Source organism: Peromyscus californicus, unplaced genomic scaffold, assembly GCF_007827085.1.
Source record: "Peromyscus californicus insignis strain IS unplaced genomic scaffold, ASM782708v3 Scaffold_7__1_contigs__length_154581171, whole genome shotgun sequence".
NCBI lineage: Eukaryota > Metazoa > Chordata > Mammalia > Rodentia > Cricetidae > Peromyscus > Peromyscus californicus.
In genome coordinates this window covers 54,420,702-54,440,754 of record NW_026294595.1, presented here as the reverse complement: position 1 = coordinate 54,440,754, position 20,053 = coordinate 54,420,702, and the positions used below count along the sequence as shown (strand labels likewise).

The window sequence follows — 20,053 nt, the reverse complement described above, 5'->3', positions numbered from 1 at the left end:
CTTTTTTAAAAACAGCTTTTGAGTTTACTTAAATCACAGACCAAGATCTTGCTAAGGTTTGTGGTTATGGGCCCAAAATATATTTCCTTCTTTCAAAGAACTGAAAATGTTAACTGATCAAAGTAATCCTGTTGGATTCATAGTACTGCAGTGTGTATCTGCATCCACAAGACTAATGATTCTGGATGGGCTGGGAGCCTTTCATAAGCGAGTAAAGCATTGTGGAAAACAGACTTTGGAAAAAAGCAGGTTAAATGCTAATGTTCTGAATTCCAGCTGATGCATTTTATCAAATCGAGAGAACCGGAGCTTCTAGCGCAGCCCATGGAACTGGGAGGATCTAAGGAGATCCAGATGCAACTGGGCCGTTCTCAGGAAAGGAGGGCACATGTAGAGCATCTCCACCAGCTGGCCCTTTCCATAGGAGTGGACATCATTTCATCTTTACAACAGGCTGTAAGCATCTTGGTGCATCATCACTGCTGCCTCTTCACTATGAAAGAAGCAGGCAGATGGTTTAGTATATGTTAAATTTGAATTGATGCTTTTGGGTATGGTGTTGGCTCTTGAACCCAGAACCTCATACATACTAACCAAGTACATCATCCCCCTATCCCCAGTATGTTAAATAAAAAAAACATGAAATCATTGGGGTGCTTATTAATTCTAAGTTTCTACCATTGTTAACAAACAAACAAAATCTAAGGGGAAAATCTGATCATAAAAACCTTCTTTAATACATACTGTTCTCGTGTTAATTTAAAATAGAGCCATGGTCTCAGATGGTCAGTAGGTTTCTGCATTTGAAATGTATCTAATGCAACCAAGAACCTAAACTTTTTACTTTAATTTGAAGTAAGTTAAACTGTAAAAGCTGATGCTCAATGTCATTGTGAAAAATTCTCACTATGGTTAGAAACTACTTGGGCATGTGATTCTACCTTAGAAACTGTAAGTTTTGAGAAATCTAAATCTGGATCAAGTGTTTCTGATGGAAATGTAGCCCCAACCAAGAAAAATTCTAGCTATGATATGCACATTAGACTTCAAAGACGTGTGATCAAAGTCTTAACACTTTTATATTAGATATATATTATAAATAATAGTATTTGGACACACGTGGTTAACTAAACTATGCTATGAAGGTTAATTTTATTTCTTCTTTGCTTTTCAATGAGACTATTGGAAGTTGTTCAGCTACTCCATGGCTCATACTGCATTTCTACTAGACAATGGTACTTCAGTATTACAGATGCAGAGGATTCCTGGGTCCTAGAGTCTTGCCAGAGCAGCAGCCCCATTGTAGAGAGGAAGAAGCTGCAGTCCAGAGGCAGTGGCCAGTCATCCATAATAGCCCAGAGTGAGGATCCCAGGCCCTTTGCTTCTGACCTGGGTTCTGGCTGTTGTAGCTGCTTATACCACTGATCAGGTTCAAGAGAGGAGCCTAAGAGAACAGGATGTATTTTCTGACCCAAAGTTCATAACTAATGCACTGGACTCCAGTGCTTTAAATATTCTCCAAATCCATGCTTGGAGGGAGGAAAGGCTATGTTGACTTCATTATTAATAAAAACCACAGGTTCAGTTTAATTTTAAAGTTCATATAAGATATCCACCAGGCTATATGTGATATGGTGAGCCTAGCATCTATTCTTTAAAGGCAGAATTGAAGAATTTGTTGCTCTTAATAGAATCCACTTTTGCCAGTGTCAACATTTTCTAAGGGGTTTTATTACATTTGTAAATTTATTTTTAAAAGTAAAAGGGAAGTAGGATCTCACGTTGCACAAATAACGTACATTGTTCCCTAGCCCTCTCTGGCCTTGCTGCCAGCATGCCCTCTACATGAGATAGCAATTGGAGCACTTGCATAATGAACCTGAGGTTAAACTCAAGTTGACGAGAAAATTACAGCACCCAGGCAGAATGTCTCTAATGCATATTTTATGCTTTTTGAAGTAAAAATTAGACCTTATCATGAATGGCATCTCTGAGGAGTTGGGGATGATGATGATGAGATTCAAGAATGGAAATGTCTATTCCATAATGTTGAGTTTCTGGCTTCTTTCTGAAATAATTAGATTCAAATATGTTTAGGGTAAAATAAATTGGGACCCTATATCTCTTCTAAAGCTATTTGTTGCATCATAATGCAGGCAAATGATATGTAGTCATGTGGCCGTTACACAGCTTCTTTTTGTTGTTTTCACATCCTTCATTTCCAGAATTGCTCCCATCTTTCTGCAAAGAACCTACAGCGGCAGCTGGAGGTCCTTGAATTGGATAGCAGGATCTGGAGTGCCAATGCCAAAGAATATGAACAGGTCCTGTCCTGCAGCTTGGAGTACTGCACCACAAGAGATGAGATCAATGAGGTGGGGCTTTGAAAAAGGACACGCTGAGCCCAAAGCATATGTCCCAGTGTCTATGCATGTGCATGCATGCTTGCACACTGCCACACACACACACTGACACACACACACACACACACACACACACACACACACACAGACAGAGACAGAGACAGAGACAGAGAGAGACACACAGAGAGATTCAGAACACTTTTTTCTTACCCATGTCCTTTTAGTCTCACAGTAGCCTTGGAGTGCCCGAAGTTTGAATAAACATCAAGCTCCCAAATATGTTGAAATCAAGATGGTGTCAATGTATAGAAAACCTTTGAATACAAGACTGAAGGCTTTGGGTCTTGGTTGTTGTTTTCCTTTTGGTGTGTGTGTGTGTGTGTGTGTGTGTGTGTGTGTGTGTGTGTGTGTGTGTGTGTTTCATCCTGCTTGAGCGGACACAGCTTTTTCATGGCATAGAAGAAAAGGTGGCAGTGCCCTGTGTGGCAGCTTGCTCCAGCCTGCTGACATTCTATTTAAGTAGCATTGACTCAGGGTGAAGGAGGTGCTAAGGGCATGGAGCAGGCTCTTTGCTTCAGAGACCACAGATTATTTTCCCAAAGTCAAGTGACTCGCCTCATGTTGATGTGAACAGGTGGCTTTTTTGGCAAAAGAACTCTTAGAGAAAACAGAGAAGGGGTCTTCCATGCCCCTACATCCCCACGAACACAATTTCTCCTTAACTCCATCAACTGTTCTCAGCCCTGACATGTATTCAGCCCCCCTCCTGCATATCCAGCCTCCACCTCCAGTGAAGCTTTCCATTCATGGGATGTGTGCTGATTGTCTAGTGCTGAGCATAGCCGTCTTCCACCCATGGACTTGTTCTAGGGAAAACACATCAAGGCAATGATGATTCCACATCTGTCTCCACTGGGAGTAAAATCTTTGAGTCCACCAGGAAAGTGGCCAAGGGAAAAGGCAGCTAACTAACTTTCTTGAGCTTTTACTTATGCCCACTCTGCATAATCTGTGCCTACCAGGTGTCAAGAATCATTAACTCACAGGTTAAAGGATGGGTAATTAAGCTTTAATGGTGGTCTGTGCTGAAGTGCCCACCCTTCCTGCAGGTCACAGGCAGGTGCAAGAGGGAGCAGGCTGGAAGGAAGAGGAGAGGAGATCAGGAGTAGCTGCTGGGATCCAGCCCACCAGGAGGGGGCAGGGAGAAGCAGCTGACATGGCTGTCACTTCAGCAGTGGGCTCCAACACTGCATGCTCTCTCCTCTTGGTCTGGGTCACATTCTGGTGAATCCCCACCACTGCAGTCTGCCCTCAACACAGAGACAGCCTTTCCCGGTTCTGTGTGCTGTCGTCTACACTTCTGCTAGATTTGTTTGCTCTTGCTCAAGAACCAACCCGAGCGTTTTGTTCTCCCAGGCTATAAAAGGTTTGTGGCCATTTTTAAAAATGTTCTTTTTGTAACATTTGTCATCTTTCCCTCTTCCCTGCTTCTCTCATCTTCCTCCTCTTCATTTTTTTTTCCTTCTTTGCTTTGTCCAAACATCCCTCCCTACAGAGATGGAGCAACTCTGCACCTACAGAGAACACACAGGGAGCAGGCTAAGTGTGCTCCCAGCCCCGCCTGGCGGGGTTTCCATGTCCCCAAAGAGCTGTGGCATTTGTGAAGCTGGGTTCCCCTGGCCAGGCCCTTCCAGCAGTTCTATTTATAGGGACAGCCTCACGAACTTACACAGGGAGCCAGCCCAGATGACAGACGACCCTTCCTGACATAGCAGGCATGCTCCGTGATTGTCCGGACCACCTCGGGAATGATCGAGCAGAGGCATATGATACAAATGGGTTTGATGCAGGAATCAGGGAGCACTTGAACACGGTCTTCACTGCTAAGAGAAGTGGAGTGCCCTTTTGCCTCTACTTCTAATCTCATTCATCTTCTATTTCCACACTCGAAAGACCTTTGAAAATCTTAGGTCTTTTCTACTTTTTTCTTCCTGTTTTTGGTTTTGGTTTTGTGGAGACATGACAGGCATGTGGAAGTGCAGCATCCACATGCTGGATTTTACAGTCACCAAATTAGTGGGAAAATAATTAGAGTGTTTTCGATGCCCCTTAGTAAAATAAAATGTAGATAATGTCCTATTCTACTTTGAACTGTGACTGTAGGAGGAAACTCAGCTGATGTTTCCATGGTGGCAACCTTTGGCGTCTAGAGGTATAATTTGTTTAGACACATGTATCTAGAGTACTATATAAAATGAAGTCAGGCAAGGTGGCACATGCCTGTTTTCCCAGCACTTGGGAGGTAACAGTAGGGAGAGCAGGAGTTCAAGGTCAGTCTTGGTTACAGAGCAAGTTCGAGGTCAGTGTGAGCTACATAAGACCCCATCTCAAAACAAACAACAAAAATTGAAATGCAGTGTGTTAAGTATAAACAAATGAATAACATTTTGCCAGGGAACTAGACTGTACTTAATATTTGATTTTTAAAGTTGATCACAGAACACACTGTTTTGATTCAGTATGATCAAAGTAGTGTACGAAGGTTCACAGACATGGAGTTGTAATAGACTTTGGAGAATATCTGGCTTAATGTCTTCATTTTTCATATGACTCATCTTAACAGTGCACTAAGACTACCGAGCTTCTGTCTGACGTCTTTTGGGGTCAACTTTGGCCAAGATTCATCTGGACATGAATGTGCTTGGTGTGTGCTTAGCCAGAATAAATCAGTCACTCAGTAGTGTCCCATTCCACCACTTTATTCCTGTCTTCTCATGCATCTATGACAGGATGAAGGAATGATTGGTCACACTTGATTTGTTTCTCTTGACTTTGCTGGAACTAACTTAGTGCTCTTCGTTAAGGTCTTTACAGAAGGACTTTGTACCTTTAGGCAAATGGATGGAAGCTTCTCTAAATGTGATTTTTTAAAATAGGATATGACATTCTTCAAAGACACGTAACAGTGACTTTTGTGTTTCATTATCTTTGCATATTTTTATGCATAGTAAACGTTTGAAAAACTTGTTTTCTTCACATTTACCCATAAGAAGCACAACTGTCAAAGTGCTGGATTTTAGGGCATTTTTCCTCCCCATTTCGTGCAAGAAGACATTTGTGTGCATAACTGTTCAATAGCACTTTGCATTTTCTTGCCTGGCCAGGTGAATATATCATTAACACACTAAGCATCCTAAAAACTTCCACAGCCACATTACATTGCTGAGGAGCATCACTTGTTTACAGCTACACCTAGAAAGGTAGTGTGTTAGTAGGAAACACATTTTCTTCTTGCAAGCTGACCAAAAAAAAAAAAAATCACCCTTATATTTACATGATGATAGTGGGAATTTATAACTTAAGGGTTCATATTTTGTGTCACAAACCATTACTTTTCTGGGAAGAACAGCGATGACAGAATGAGGCTGGTATCTATTTTCTCAATAAGTTTTCCACAAAGAAGCTACCAGCCAATTATGTTACCTTACCCTGGAAAGTCTCCTCTAGGATAGCAACATCTTTCCTGTCAGAGGTGAAGAAGGAAAGGATTTAGCATATATATATATTCCATACACCGGGCATGAATCCCTCAAATTCTGTTGTCAGTTTGGATGGATCTGTCATCTGAGAGCCGGACATACAAACTGATAAGGAGCGTAAGGTTATAACCGAGGAACGGTGCTTTACAAACACACACACACACACACACACACACACACAGTAAGATGGAAACCGCCCGACATTGTGTGGCACTTTGCCCTGATAGAATGAGTGTGGATAGCCATCATGGCAGGGAAGAGCACAGAAATATTTGCCCAGAGAACAAATGACTCTGGGGGCCACCACTGTGAAAAAAATAACAGACAATGTTCATTTCTCAGATTTGCAATCCAAACTAGTTCTTAGAAAAAGTACTAAACTATCTTCATCCAGCAAATTTGTTTAATGTGGCTACCATGAGCCAGGCTGTAACACTGCAAATATCCACAGAAAACTTAAGAGTCTGGAGACAATGAAAACCCACATAGCCATGGCCATCTGCCCAACAGGCCCCGACCCAACTGCATTTGGGTGGCACGCATAAGTGGACAGGAAAAATTTCGATTTGTTCAGAAAATGTTCATCCTGAAGGTTCAAACATTTACACTGTAGTATTTGATATCTGTAAATCAGATAGGATCTTCTGGAGAATATGGACAGCTCACATTTAAAATTATTGTTAGCATACCCCCAAAGAGAACAAATAAGATATATTAAATTCATTATGAAGATGCTGCACATTCAGGATAATGTTCACTGCTGTTGCCGCCTGCAGTTTGGAATAGGTCTCTGTGTTCCAAGTTGTCTCACTTCCTGTTGCTATGCAGCTTGAAGCTGAGGAAGGTGTGCTATGGAAGAAGGCCAAAAAGACTTCTCCAGAAATCTATCCAGCATGGAGACCCAATGCCCTCCATTAATATTTGCAGCAAAATCAGGATTAGATTTTGACTCTTTGGATGTCTTCATTTCAAATTCAAGCATCTCCGGGAGGTGGTACATTACAGCCTTCCATTACGGAAAATGAGCCTCAGAAGGCTCTCTCATCTGGAATGGGCAAACGGAGCCTAGGAAATGGACCTTGTGAAGTGCATGCTAGAGAAATGAAAACGGACTGCTCATTTTGGGTTTGGGGGGTTAGCCAGAAGTATGCCGTCGTTCTAATGCAAGATTTTCTTTGCAAATCCATTGCCTTTGTTTTAAATAGCCCACGTCCCTCACACCAGTTGGCCTTGCCAGCACCAGACTTCCATATAATACATTCTTGTGAAAGCTGCCTCAACCGGCTTAGTCAAGACTAAGAATAGCAAGTCACCCTGGCTTGTCAGGAGCCTCTTACTCCTCTGTCTTCATAGACGTTCTCTCATTCCTAGCTCTGAAAGGAGACTTGTCGTTCACTGGGGAAATTATTAAAGAGGACAATTTTTGTAGTTTCAAAAAAAAAGACCAGTTTTTAAATTTTAGTATTTTTTTTTCTAATTATAGCCATGTAAATTTAGTCCACTTATCCCATGTACACATGGGAGTTGAGCATATCCAAAGAGGGAAGAATCAAATTACTCACTGAAAACAATCCTAACATACTTAATACATAAATTTTACTACTGCGAATTATAGCACTTAAAGATTTCTTTCTTTTTCTTTTTTTTTTTTTTTTTTTTTTTTTGCATTTAAAGATTTGTAATGACTAAACTATTTCTGTCCCCATGCTGCTGCTGTGTGTGGCTGCTTATATGCTCAAGCTGGGCAGTTGTCTTAACCATCTCCACCACCCCCCCCATTGCTGATAAGCTCACTAAACTTAGAAACAGCTGTGTGCACAATGATACACCAAGCCAGTAACCATAGCACTCTGTTCCTTTAAAACTATGATGCCAAGTTATGTGGGGATTAGATGAAGTTTTCATATTGGAATGTGCAGGTTAGCAAAATGAGGTGCGACTGGATTTGTTAATGCTAGAGGTAGTTCATCCATTCTCTCCCCTACTTGTGCATGTCTTGAATTTACATTAAAAAAGGTCCAAGAGTTTTGATTTGGACTGAGATTTCCAATGTGACTAAAGAGTGCCAGCAACTCTGTGGAGAGAGCTTGTGTGTCAGAATGAAGCTATCACATTTCACATACCCATGGCGTCATGAACATTCTTTAGCCTTCTAAATCATCTTCAGTGGAAATGCATGGTGCCGACACAGAAGTGAAGTCGTTCTCATCAGTTATAAATCTGATATTTCTTAATCCAGAGTAAACTAGAAAGCTCATGGTTTAGAATGAAAATGTTGGGGCTCTGTCTTTCTACATTCCTCAGACAGCCTTCAAGGAGATGTTACACCTTCCTGTTTGAAGAAGCAAATAAGACCCTTTGGCTAGCAATTTGATGGTAGAATCTCTCTTCCTTCCTCTAGACTGAAGTCTATAGTACCATGTTTCAGTAGCTAGAGAAAGGAAGAAAATTGTGTTTTCCAGTCCACACCTGCCCGTGACTGTGTACCTTTATTCATTCTGTAATGTTTATTTTATTATTTTATCTTATTTAATTGCATTTTGTGTGGGTATGATGTGCATGTTCGTGTAGTGAGTACTGGCGCTGGCACATGATGTTGTATGTGTGGCAGAGGACAACCTTGGATGTCAGTCCACTCCTTCTAGCTTGTTTGAAACAGAGTCTCTATGACTGTCTGTGCAGCTGTGTATGTCAGGCAAGCTGGCCTGGCACATGAGCTTCTGGGACTTCTGTCTCTGCCGCCCATCTTTCCTTTAGGAGCACTGAGATCCCAGACACATGCTGCCATGCTTGGTTTTCTGGTTTCTGGAGGATCTAAACTCAGGTTCTCACACTTGTCTATTAAGCACTTAACCCACTGAGCCATTTCCCCAACCTTTTTTTTTTTTTTTGTAAACTCTGGATTGTCCTTGAGTTTGTGATCCTCCTCCTTCAGCATTCTGAGTACTGGGATTGTAGGCATGCGCTCTCGTACCTTGAATATGGTTGTTAATTGTGGTAAACTGTTATGACATTGCTCTGACCATCTTAACCACTTTGTGTGCTGCTCAGTGGTATTCAGTACATCCATCTTAGAGTACAGCCAGCCCACTCTCCATCAGCACACGTTTGTAATCATCTCAAGCAGAATACCTAGACAGCTAACTAGTCACGAAAGGAGTTTTTAAATAATGATCTCTGGCGGCCTCAGATAGGGTATTTATTAATTTATAGTTGCAGATGCAATTTAGGGATATAAAAAGAACCTACCTCAGTTTTCTATAAATAACTCAGGATATGGCTTCTTTATATTCCAATTTCATATAATATACCTCATTTATCCCTTCCTGCTAGAATTAACACATGTACATTAAAATATCAAGTGTCACAGAATGTAAATATTTAATGGCTATTTCATAAATATACCAGCTTAATAGGATATTTTAAATATCTCCTGATATAGAAATCATTTTCCAAATCTGAAGTTACAGCTCTTTCCACTCTTTCTGGACATTGTTGGTTTATCTGTTAAAGTGGTTTTATGGTCTCTGTTCTTGGTTTTGTCTGTAGCTTAAAACTAATATAGAGCAATGTCATTTTCTATGTAAAAATCAATACTGACTGAGTATAAGTATGTTCTATGCAAAAATGCATAAGTATAATAATTTCTATATAATCATATCTGCCAGAACCTTGTAGAGTTTCAAGAAGAGTTAATGATGAAGTCAATGTTTTATTTCCACAATATGGAAAACTTGGAGTGAGCATTTTGAGAAAGCATACATTTTCTAGGGCAGATGTATTTTTCTGTTTTATAAATCTAAGATGTAACATGTGCACGGCTTTTATATATCTCAGGTTATTTGTTTGCTATCATTGAAAAGAATTTTAATGTATTTCTAACTTTCCTTTCTATCACTCGGATTTATCAACCATGACATGATTCCTTCTTGCCATAAAAGCTCCCATATAACCTTAGGTTTTATGTTTTCTTTGTGCTTCCCTTTGCTGATAATATGAAGTGAGAGTTGCCTAGAAGTATACTGAGCCCTCATGAATATGTAGAAGCAACAGAAAGGAGAATGTTTAAAAGTACCGTCTTGCTTAGAATCTTAGTGCACTGGTAAAGACTTGTAAGACCATCATAATATGCCCTGCCTATACACAAGTCAGTGTTGCCCTTGGTGGCAATGACTCTTTTTTGTTTTTTTTTTTATTTCTTTGTTTGTACTTTCAAAGTTAATGTCCTACATCCAAGAAGTAAAACTCATCTAAAATTTGCTCATGGAAATAACTTTAGCTAGGAAAATAAAACTCCTTTCTCCCCTCCTCCCAGGCCGAGCCAAATAATCCTGCATAGGCCCCAGGTTTCAAACAGCCAACTCATGCAATGAGCACAAGATCTGGTCCCACTGCCTGGATGCCTCCCAAACAGATCAAGCCAATCAACTGTCTCACCCATTCGGAGGGCCTGATCCAGTGTGGACCCCTCAGCCATTGGTTCATAGTTCATGTGTTTCCATTCATTTGGCTATTTGTCCCTGTGCTTTATCCAACCTTGGTCTCAACAATTCTCACTCATATAAACCCTCCTCATTCTCGTTAATTGGACTCCCAGAGATCCACCCAGGGCCTAGTCATGGATCTCTGCATCCAGATCCCTCAGTAGTTGGATGAGGTTTCTAGCACAACAATTAGGGTGTTTGGCCATCCCATCACCAGAGTAGGTCAGTTCGGGCTGTCTCTCGACCATTGCCGGCAGTCTGTTGTGTGGGTATCTTTGTGGATTTCTGTGGGCCTCTCTAGCACTTTGCTTCTTCCTGTTCTCATGTGGTCTTCATTTACCATGGTCTCCTATTCCTTGTTCTCCCTCTCTGTTGTTGATCCAGCTGGGATCTCCCGCTCCCCCAAGCTCTCTTTCCCTCGACCCTCGCCTTTCATTACCCCCACTCATGTCCAGGCTGTTCATGTAGATCTCATTCCATTTCTCTGTCATTGGGCAATCCCTGTGTCTTTCTTGGGGTCCTGTTTTCCGGGTAGCCTCCCTGGTGATGTGAGTAGCAGACAATTCATCCTTGTTTCATGTCTAGTATCCTGCTATGAGTGAGTACATACCATGTTTGTCTTTCTGAGTCTGGGTTACCTCACTCAGGATGATTTTTTCTAGATCCATCCATTTGTCTACAAACCTCATGATGCCATTGTTTTTTTCTGCTGAGTAGTATTCCATTGTGTATATGTACCACATTTTGTTTATCCATTCTTCAGTTGAAGGGCATCTGGGTTGTTTCCATGTTCTGGCTATTACAAACAATGCTGATACGAACATAGCTGAACAAGTGCTCTTATGGTGTGGTTGAGCATTTCTTGGGTATATGCCCAAGAGTGGTATAGCTGGATCTTGGGGGAGATTGATTCCCAATTTTCTAAGAAAGCGCCATATTGATTTCCAAAGTGGTTGTACAAGCTTGCATTCCCACCAGCAGTGGAGGAGAGTTCCCCTAGCTCCACATCCTCTCCAGCATAAGGTGTCTTCAGTGTTTTTGATCTTAGCCATTCTGACAGGCGTAAGGTGGTATCTCAGCGTTGTTTTGATTTGCATTTCCCTGATGATTAGGGATGATGAGCAATTCCTTAAATGTCTTTCGGCCATTTGAGTTTCCTCTGAATGGGGGGGGGCATTGGGGGGAAGGTGAGGGGGACGGGAGGGGGGAGAACAAGGGAATCCGTGACCGATATGTAGAACTGAATTGTATTGCAAAATAAATTAAAATAAATTCAAAAAAAAAATAAATAAAAATAAAACTCCTTTCTCACTAAATCTCACATACTGTACTAGCTATTCTAAAAGTCAAGCTCTCATTGACCCCTTCATCATCAACAGCTCCTTGGAGCCTTAATAACTTTTATACATAATGACTATGAGACAGTACCAGGATACAGAAAGATCTGGAACAATACTAGCATGTAGAAAGTAGAGTGAGTGTCAAATTTTATACCAAATAAATACAAATAAGACAATTTGAGTTAGCATAAGTTTATGTTCAAGATGTTAGATACTTTCTTATTTGGCAACCAATGGGATAGTCTGTGACTATACTGAGTTTAAAATCATACATCGGAAAGTAGTTTTGACTGAAAGTATTCTGAATGCAGTTTTAAGATGATGACTGTTTGGAAATATTTATTATATTCATAACAATGAGTATTGTCTATCGAATTGTAAGGAAATTATGATTTTATTTTTCATTAAACTATAGATCAAAGAGTCATTCAAAGATATAAAAAAGAAATTCAACAATCTGAAGTTTAATTACTCCAAGAAAAATGAAAAATCTCGAAACCTAAAGACTCTTCAATATCAAATTCAACAAGTTGATATGTATGCTGAAAAAATTCAGGTAATAAGAAAGCAGTGTATGCGTGTGCATGCACACGTGGGGGGGGATTACTACAACTAGTGCAAAATCATTACAGTCCACACATATTTCTTTTTTACAGAATTGAGATGAAAAGGTAGTTTTCTATTTTTATAATGATTTGACTTCTTGAATGAAATAAATAGTATTTGATTTATCTAATTTCCCCTTTAAAAACAGTAACTTCATTCTCTATAATCCAGAGTTGGTTTTCATGAAAATGTTTTAGCTGTTTGTTTGGTATACGGTAATGTGATGCTGATTTTAAGTGGACTAACTTACAGGAAAGATCTTATAGAATATTTATGGCAGCATTCTACCCAGAAAACAATTTCAATCATCTGAAATCAACTCACCTTCATTCTGTGAGCTTTCTGGCTTATTCATAATTTTAAATTTCAATTCATTTCTAATTGACACATGAAAACAGAAGAAATATGTGTATGTTTGGGGTACCATGTTATATTTCAGTGCATGCAAATGTTGCATACTATTTAAACCAGGCTGGAACCCTCTGTAAAAATACTCACAGTTTATTCTAAAATCACTTGAGGCCCTTGCACTTGGCTATCACCATCACCATCATCAATATGTGTGGTCGCCCTGTTCAACAGTGCTCCAGAGCTTCTGGCCCCATCACTGTAACCTAACACCAACGATGCATGTTGAGACGCATGTGCTGGGGCAGCACTGGAATAGTTTCTGCCAAACACACAAGGTTCGTGTGTTTCCATGCTTCCCCAGCACATGTCCGTGCATGTACCAATGTGGCCTGCAGGCCCTCTGCCTTTTTCCCTTCTCATCCTCACACATCTCCAGAATGCCCACCATAGATTCTGGAGCTCCTGAAAATTATAAATAATTTATATTACTTCTAGGTTTTCTGTTTATTTGCAAATACTGACTGAAAAAGATATCTTGGGCAAAACCTATTTCCAAAGTAGCTTTCCAGTGATTGTAATTTTAGGATATCAGAATGGTGGAAGCAGCAAGTTTCTCCAAGTTATTCTTTTTTATCACCGGCATCATAAGGAAGGATATAATTTCCTTTTAAAAACCTTTACCACCCCCCCCCACAGGCTTTAAGGAAGAAAATGGAAAAAGTTAATAAAACTTCTGATTCATTCTCAAGTTATCCAAGTAATAAAATTAACAACCTTTTGGAAGCCATGGAGGATTTGCAAAAGCATGTGAATGACTTTGACAAAGTTGTGACAGATTACAAGATGAATTTGGACCTGACTGAACATCTCCAAGAAGTAATAGAAGAGGTATTTTCTTCTTCTTGTTGTAATTATATTCTTACTGTAATGTTACTTCAAAATATATTTTGTCCTGAGCATGGCGGAGAACTCTTTAATCCCAGTAGTTGGAGGCAGAAGCAGGAGATTGCTAGTTCAAGTACAGGTTAGGCTTCATAGTAAGACACCATCTCAAAAAAAAAAATCCTACTTCTTTAAAAAAATTTATTTTTGTAGGAGGGAATGGGGGGTAGGTGGGTAGGGGAAGGCTGGAAGGGTGGGAGGAGGGAAGGGAGATCTGTGGTTGGTATGTAAAATGAATAAAAAGTTTCTTAATTAAAAAAAAACAAAAAAGTAATAAAAATTATTTTTAATATTTATTTTATTTTATGCCTATGGATGTTTTGTAAGCATGTATGTCTCTGCACCATGTATATGCAGTGCCTATGGAGACCAGAAGGAAGAGTTGGATCCCTCTAGGACTGAAGTTATAGACAGTTCTGAGCTGTCATATGGGTGCTGGGGATCGAACTCAGATCCTTTGGAAAGGCAACCAGAGCGCTTCAGCACTGAGCCGTCTCTCCAATGCTGTATTAGTCACTGCTGCCGTGAAGGCCCTGGTCATGCTCCTCCTCATTATTGCTTTTAGGGTAATTCCCTAAAGTTGAACTGCCAAGTCAAAGGGAATGAACGCCAGCCACAGGAATTTTGTTTTTCTGTGTTGTCTAGCTGCTCTTCAGAAAGCTTTGATTAATTTACTTCTCCCAATACCATGAGAGTTTCCATTTGTTCGTAGCCTCGACTCAAACTGTTTGACCACTAATATTACAGTCACTGCTGGAAGTCTATGTCAATGCTCAAGCAGTATATTTATTTCATAACACTGGAAAATATTTCAGAATAACTTGATACTGGGATATCTCAGGTTCCTCATTGCTGGTTGTAACCTTGGTTACTGCTAAGAGGATAGCAGTAGTCCACCTAAAATACATGAAGTCTGACAAGGTCAAACCATTGCCTCATATTTTGTGTCATAGAAACCACACCTGAGGGTTTTGAGCATTCTTTGTTGCCTGTTATTCTGAAATACAAACTGTCTTTCTGTCCTGCTAATGCAGTTGAGTGTTTGTACTTAATGCCACATTATGATTATTCTTTGATATATCATGTATAATACAAGTTTACTGAAGCTTCTTGGCACTTACTTAAAACTAGCTTATCACAGAGTCCTGTTTTGTTATTTTTTTTTTTACCCAGCACAAATGCCTCTGGCCTGGGACAGACATTTCTCCTGCCACAGTTACTTATTTTTAGTGAAAAATTGCTTCATACTTCCACTGTGCTCCAAAATAATGACTAGTTCTATTTCACAAAGGTAGAATTCTTTTCTTTGGATGATATTTCCTTGATCCATGCTCTAAATTTTCTTTTTAAAGGAAAATTTATCATTAGAGTATTACTAAGAAAAAGTTTTACGTATGGATTATTAGCAATGTTTGTTAATTATATGGGTTTTGAGCATTATTTATCCAATATTTGCATTCCTTTTAGTATCCAATTGCTTTTGCTGCTTGCTCTTAAAAGTACACATTGTCTTAAAAATTGTTTTAGACAAATCTAAGAAGGCAGGAGAATCAAAGTTATTTCAATATTTTTGCTTTCTAATTGTATTTGTATATATTCCTTTAATTATACTTTTAAAATATATGCCTTGGGTGTCTTAGTTAGGGTTTCTATTACTGTGAAGAGACACCATGACCACAGCAACTCTTATGAGGGAAAACATGGAGTAGCTCACTTACAGTTTCAGAGGTTCAGTCCATTATCATCATGGTGAGATATGGCAGTGTGCAGGCAGACATGGTGCTGGAGAAGTAGCTGAGAGTCCTACATCTTGCAGGCAACAGGAAGTAGTCTCTGTGTCACAGTGAGGGAAGCTTGAGCAAAAGAGACCTGAAAGCCGACTCCTAGAGTGACATACTTCCTCCAACAAGGCCACACACACTTCAACACCTCCTAATAGTACTGCTCCCTTTGAGAGTCATTTTTTTTTTCAAACTGCCACATTGGGTATCTAAGTGAAAAGATATATGACTATGTGCTGATATTTCCTTTAATATGACTTGGAAAGTTTAAGGCTGTCTGGACAAGTGTGAGGAAATCTAAATCTGAACTGATCAATATGAAGAACTTCTGAAGGATACATCTCTTTATTCTGTGGTTTCTTCCATTTTCCTGTAGTGTAACTTCTGGTACGAAGATGCAAGTGCCACAGTGGTAAGAGTTGGGAAGTATTCCATGGAGTGCCAGACAAAGGAAGCTGTGGAAACCCTCCACAGGCAGTTCAATAAGTTTATTGCTCCTTCACTGCCTAAGCAAGAAGAAAGGATTCAGGAGGTCATCAACCTTGCTCAGCGCCTATATGGTGAGTTCTTATGTGATAGTAATTGCCACTGAACAAGTCTATACTGAACCCAATCCAGCAGGAAGAAGATCAAGGCCCTTACTATCCCCACCAATTCCGAGAGAAGTCTCAAGATACGTGCCACATCCAGCAAAAGTAAACAGTGGGGAGCACAGGGGAGCACTTCCCACAGCAGGAGATGAAGCCTGGGTTTTAACTCCTTCTCTGTTCACTTTGTATCCCATCCTTTCCATTCTTCTCCAGGACAACGAAACTAGAGCCATACTGTATAGACAAATATGTAATGTCCATTAGAGTGACTCCTTGTACATGAGAAGATTCAGTGCTAGCAGGCACAGAGCTTACCCTAAAGGTTATCAGCCTCATGTTTCCATGAAAGTTGATTTGAGGATTTGAGCAACAGCTGGCAAACTCTCCCTCATCTTCTTGCCTGTCCAGCAAATGAGAGAACTCTGTCACCTCATGGATGCTTGTCTCTCCTCCATGGTGAGGCAAAAGTGGAGGAGGCCAAGCAAGTGCTACTTCATAAAGGAAACCCTTGGGGGACAATGCTCGAGGGCCCCAAGAGAGCAGTTCCATGAACTCTCTGCTGTGACTCCTGTGAGACGAAGGAAATCCACAGTGACCAGGCAAAGGCAGCCTAGGGGAAGACACTAATAGGCACATTCAGTCTACCTCACCCCTCCTCCCAGATAGAAACAAAATGCTTAGCAACATGGAGGGTACTGACTGCCTAACAAGAAATCCTTGAGAACGAATTGTTTATTATTTTTCAAAGGCAAATAGTAGAAATCACAAGAACACTAAAATCTCAGCTGGAAAGCTAATGAAAAGAAATGGATGTTTCTCTCTTGCCATGGTTACTATGAAAGCGTGCTAAAAAGGAAGTCTTCAGGGCATCTCTAGCGCTGTGGATGTCTGTCTCTATTTTACTTTCCATTGATAGTATAGACACTTCTTTGTTTTATGTGCTGGTGGGTGAGGGGAAAATATAATATGCTGTATTACAATCCCTGTTCAATGCCAAGGCATGATAAGTACTCACAGACCCCATAAAAAACCACTCTTCTGCAACCTTACAAAGTTCTGGGTCTGCCTTGTTGAATGTTCTGGCTCTTATTACTAGCTGATATTTGCATTAGTTAGTCGTTTGGATTATTCTATTAGAGTATAATCTCCCTGAGAGATGAAATCTCACCTGTTAACTCAGAGCATCATAGCATGTACTGAGGGCTCAGAAGCTCTTGCAGGAATAAAGGAATAATTGAATATTATAATCAAAAATAAGCATTCTTATGAGTTTCCACACATTTAGTATGGCACTTACACACCTTTTAAATATTTTATTTATTTTGTGTCTGTGTGTGTATGATACGTGTGGATGTTTGCAGACTGCACAGACCACAGCACACACTTAGAGGCCAGAGGTCAAATTGCAGAATCAGGTCCCTCCTTCCACCAAGTGGGTTCTGGGAACCAAACTCAGGTCAGTGTGCTTGGCAGTAAGCATCTTAACTCACTGGGATATCTCACCAGACCAAGAGACTATCCATCCTTTAGATTGTATTACACATTTACTTCAGGAATATGAAATAAACCCTTGCAGAGGAATAAAGCATTGCTGATCCCCAAACGTGTAAATTTTATGTTTATTCGGGGGTAGAGGGATAGAGGCCACAGTGAACAAGAAGAGGTCAGAGGGCAGCCTGTGGGAGTCAGTTCTCCCCTCCACCACGCAGACCTCAATGTTCTAACTCAGGTCACCGGGCTTGAAAGCAAGCGCCTTTACCTGCTCAACCAGCTGGCCAGTCGGAATCCAGACTTTTAATGCAAATAAATGTATCCCAAAAGCTAGTTGTGAGTGCCTACTGTGCATCAGGAGCTGGCCGAAAGGTTTATGGAAAAACAAAGATGGGCAGTTCCTGCAGTCTAGAGACATGGTTTAGGCCTAAAAGTCACCGCACAGCAAAGGCTTGTCTTTTGTTGTATGTAACTTTCATCTTCTGTGACTGGTGTTAGGGGTTGAATTTGGGGCCTGTCATAGTTAGTTTTTGTCAATTTGACACAAACCTAAGCATACTTGGCAAGAGGGAATCTCAGTAGTAATTGCCTCCATTAGATCATTAGATTGTCCTGTAACCACGTCTATGGGGGCATTTTATTGATTTCCAGCTGGTGTGAGAGAGCCAAGCTTACCTTGAGTAGGTGAGCCTGAGTTGTGTGAGAAAGGTGACTGAGCAAACAAGTCAGCCTGTCAACCGCATTCCTCCACGGTCTCTGATTTATTTCCTGCCGCCAAATTCTGCCTTGGCTTCCCATAGTGATGGATTGTAAACTCTGAGCTGAAACAAACCCTCCCTCCTCAGGATGCTCTTGGCCAGTATTTTATCACAACAACAGATGAAGAAAACTAGGGTATGGCCTCACAGACGCTAAGCGTGCACTCGGCCCCGGGCTACATCCATAGCTCAGAATGAGTATCCTCCTTTAAGAAACGTGTGTTTCCAGCTGTCGCTGGTTTTCAGGTGGGATTTGGTGGGGGAGGGGCATGCCTGTTGAGTTGCTTGAGCTCTTCTGGATTCTAACCTCCCACCAGATATAAACCAGAGGCGGATACTCGATCTCATTCTGCAAAGGGCCTTTGCGCTTTGGTCCGCTCTCCACTCTGCAGGGGCCCCTTAGTCTGACACGCTCGCATCTGTCCACGTTTGCTTTTGTGTCCTGGACTTTCAGAGTCTTACCTGAAAACCCTCACTCTCATCAACATTCCTTGTGTTTTCTTCTGCTTGTTTTAAAATCCCGGGTCTTGAATTTAATTCTTTAATCTATTTCAAATTGATTTTTCTAACTCATAAACTGAGAAGAGTTGGTGGTTGAGGCCCATTCTTCTATGTTAGGTATATAATTTTTTTTTTTTTTTTTTAGTTTTTTGAGACAGGGTTTCTCTGTGTAGCTTTGCGCCTTTTTTCTGGAACTCACTTGGTAGCCCAGGCTGGCCTCGAACTCACAGAGATCCGCCTGGCTCTGCCTCCCGAGTGCTGGGATTAAAGGCGTGCGCCACCACCGCCCGGCTCGGTATATAATTTTTTTATGTGGGAAATTTTTAGCGTGGATTTACAGGCTCAGCTTGGCCAGGAATGAAAATAAGTCAGAGAATTAAAATCATACACATTTGGGGCAGGCAGGTTCAAACTAGATAATGGTGTGCCGTGAATGCCATCCTGAGAAATGTATATTCTCTAAGCAGTGAAGAATTTCTGAATGTCCTGTATAGGAAACCCTGATTAGTACTGAGTCTTAAGAATATTGATATAAGGACATTATGGAGGTTCCATAAAAGTGACAATGGAGCAGCAAATGCAATCTTCACTTTAGAACTCCTGGGCTAGTGAGTTTTCCGTCACTGTGACTATATACCTGGCTCAGGGCTCCTGAGGCATCATTCCATGCTTAGCTTGTTCCACTTCTCTGAGCTAATCTTGAATAGAATATTATAGAAACAAGAACATATAGCGGAGAAGGCTGCTTACCTCATCGCAGCCAGAAAACAGAGAGACAGAGAAGAGTCTGAGGACAAGATATTCCTCCAAAGGCATATCCCCCAAGCAACCCATTTCCTCTAATCATGCCCACTTTTCACAGGATCCACTACCTCCCAAGAGTCAATTCAATTTTTAACTCATCAACAAACTAATCCATTGGTTAAGTCAGAGGTCTCATGATCCTTCCCAAAAGTCCTGCCTCTGAACATAGATAGCATTGAGGACCAAGCCTTCAACATGCAAGGCTTACATTAATATTTCCTGATCAAACTACAACCTGCCATGGTGGTGCATACCTATAATCCCAGCACTTAGGGACTAGAGGTTATGTAGTGAGTTTATAGCCACCTTGGGCTACATAAGACTACATCCCAAGCCCTTTAACGCTCCTAACCCACCCCCCCATGTATCCAAATATATCTAAACTATAACACTTGGCTTTAAAAAAAATATTTGCATCCATTGATTTCTCTGTTCATAGGGGTTTGCTAGGAACTTACTGTCCACCAGCACTTACAGAAGACACTTGGGAGATGAATTAGCAT

At 40.7% G+C, this 20,053-nt stretch overlaps 1 protein-coding gene across 4 annotated transcripts in view; it reads left to right on the top strand.

Moving 5' to 3' along the window:
• Ccdc141 (coiled-coil domain containing 141) overlaps nt 1–20,053 on the top strand; it is a 164,301-nt gene that overhangs the window by 130,928 nt on the left and 13,320 nt on the right. For 3 of the 4 annotated variants that reach the window (XM_052724419.1, XM_052724417.1, XM_052724420.1), the window contains 5 exons: nt 277–456; nt 2,226–2,375; nt 12,142–12,282; nt 13,380–13,571; nt 15,783–15,966. In XM_052724419.1, the coding sequence (XP_052580379.1) occupies nt 277–456; nt 2,226–2,375; nt 12,142–12,282; nt 13,380–13,571; nt 15,783–15,966 (847 nt within the window). The remainder of the gene's footprint in view (nt 1–276; nt 457–2,225; nt 2,376–12,141; nt 12,283–13,379; nt 13,572–15,782; nt 15,967–20,053) is intronic. The other variant, XM_052724418.1, reaches the window with a different exon arrangement.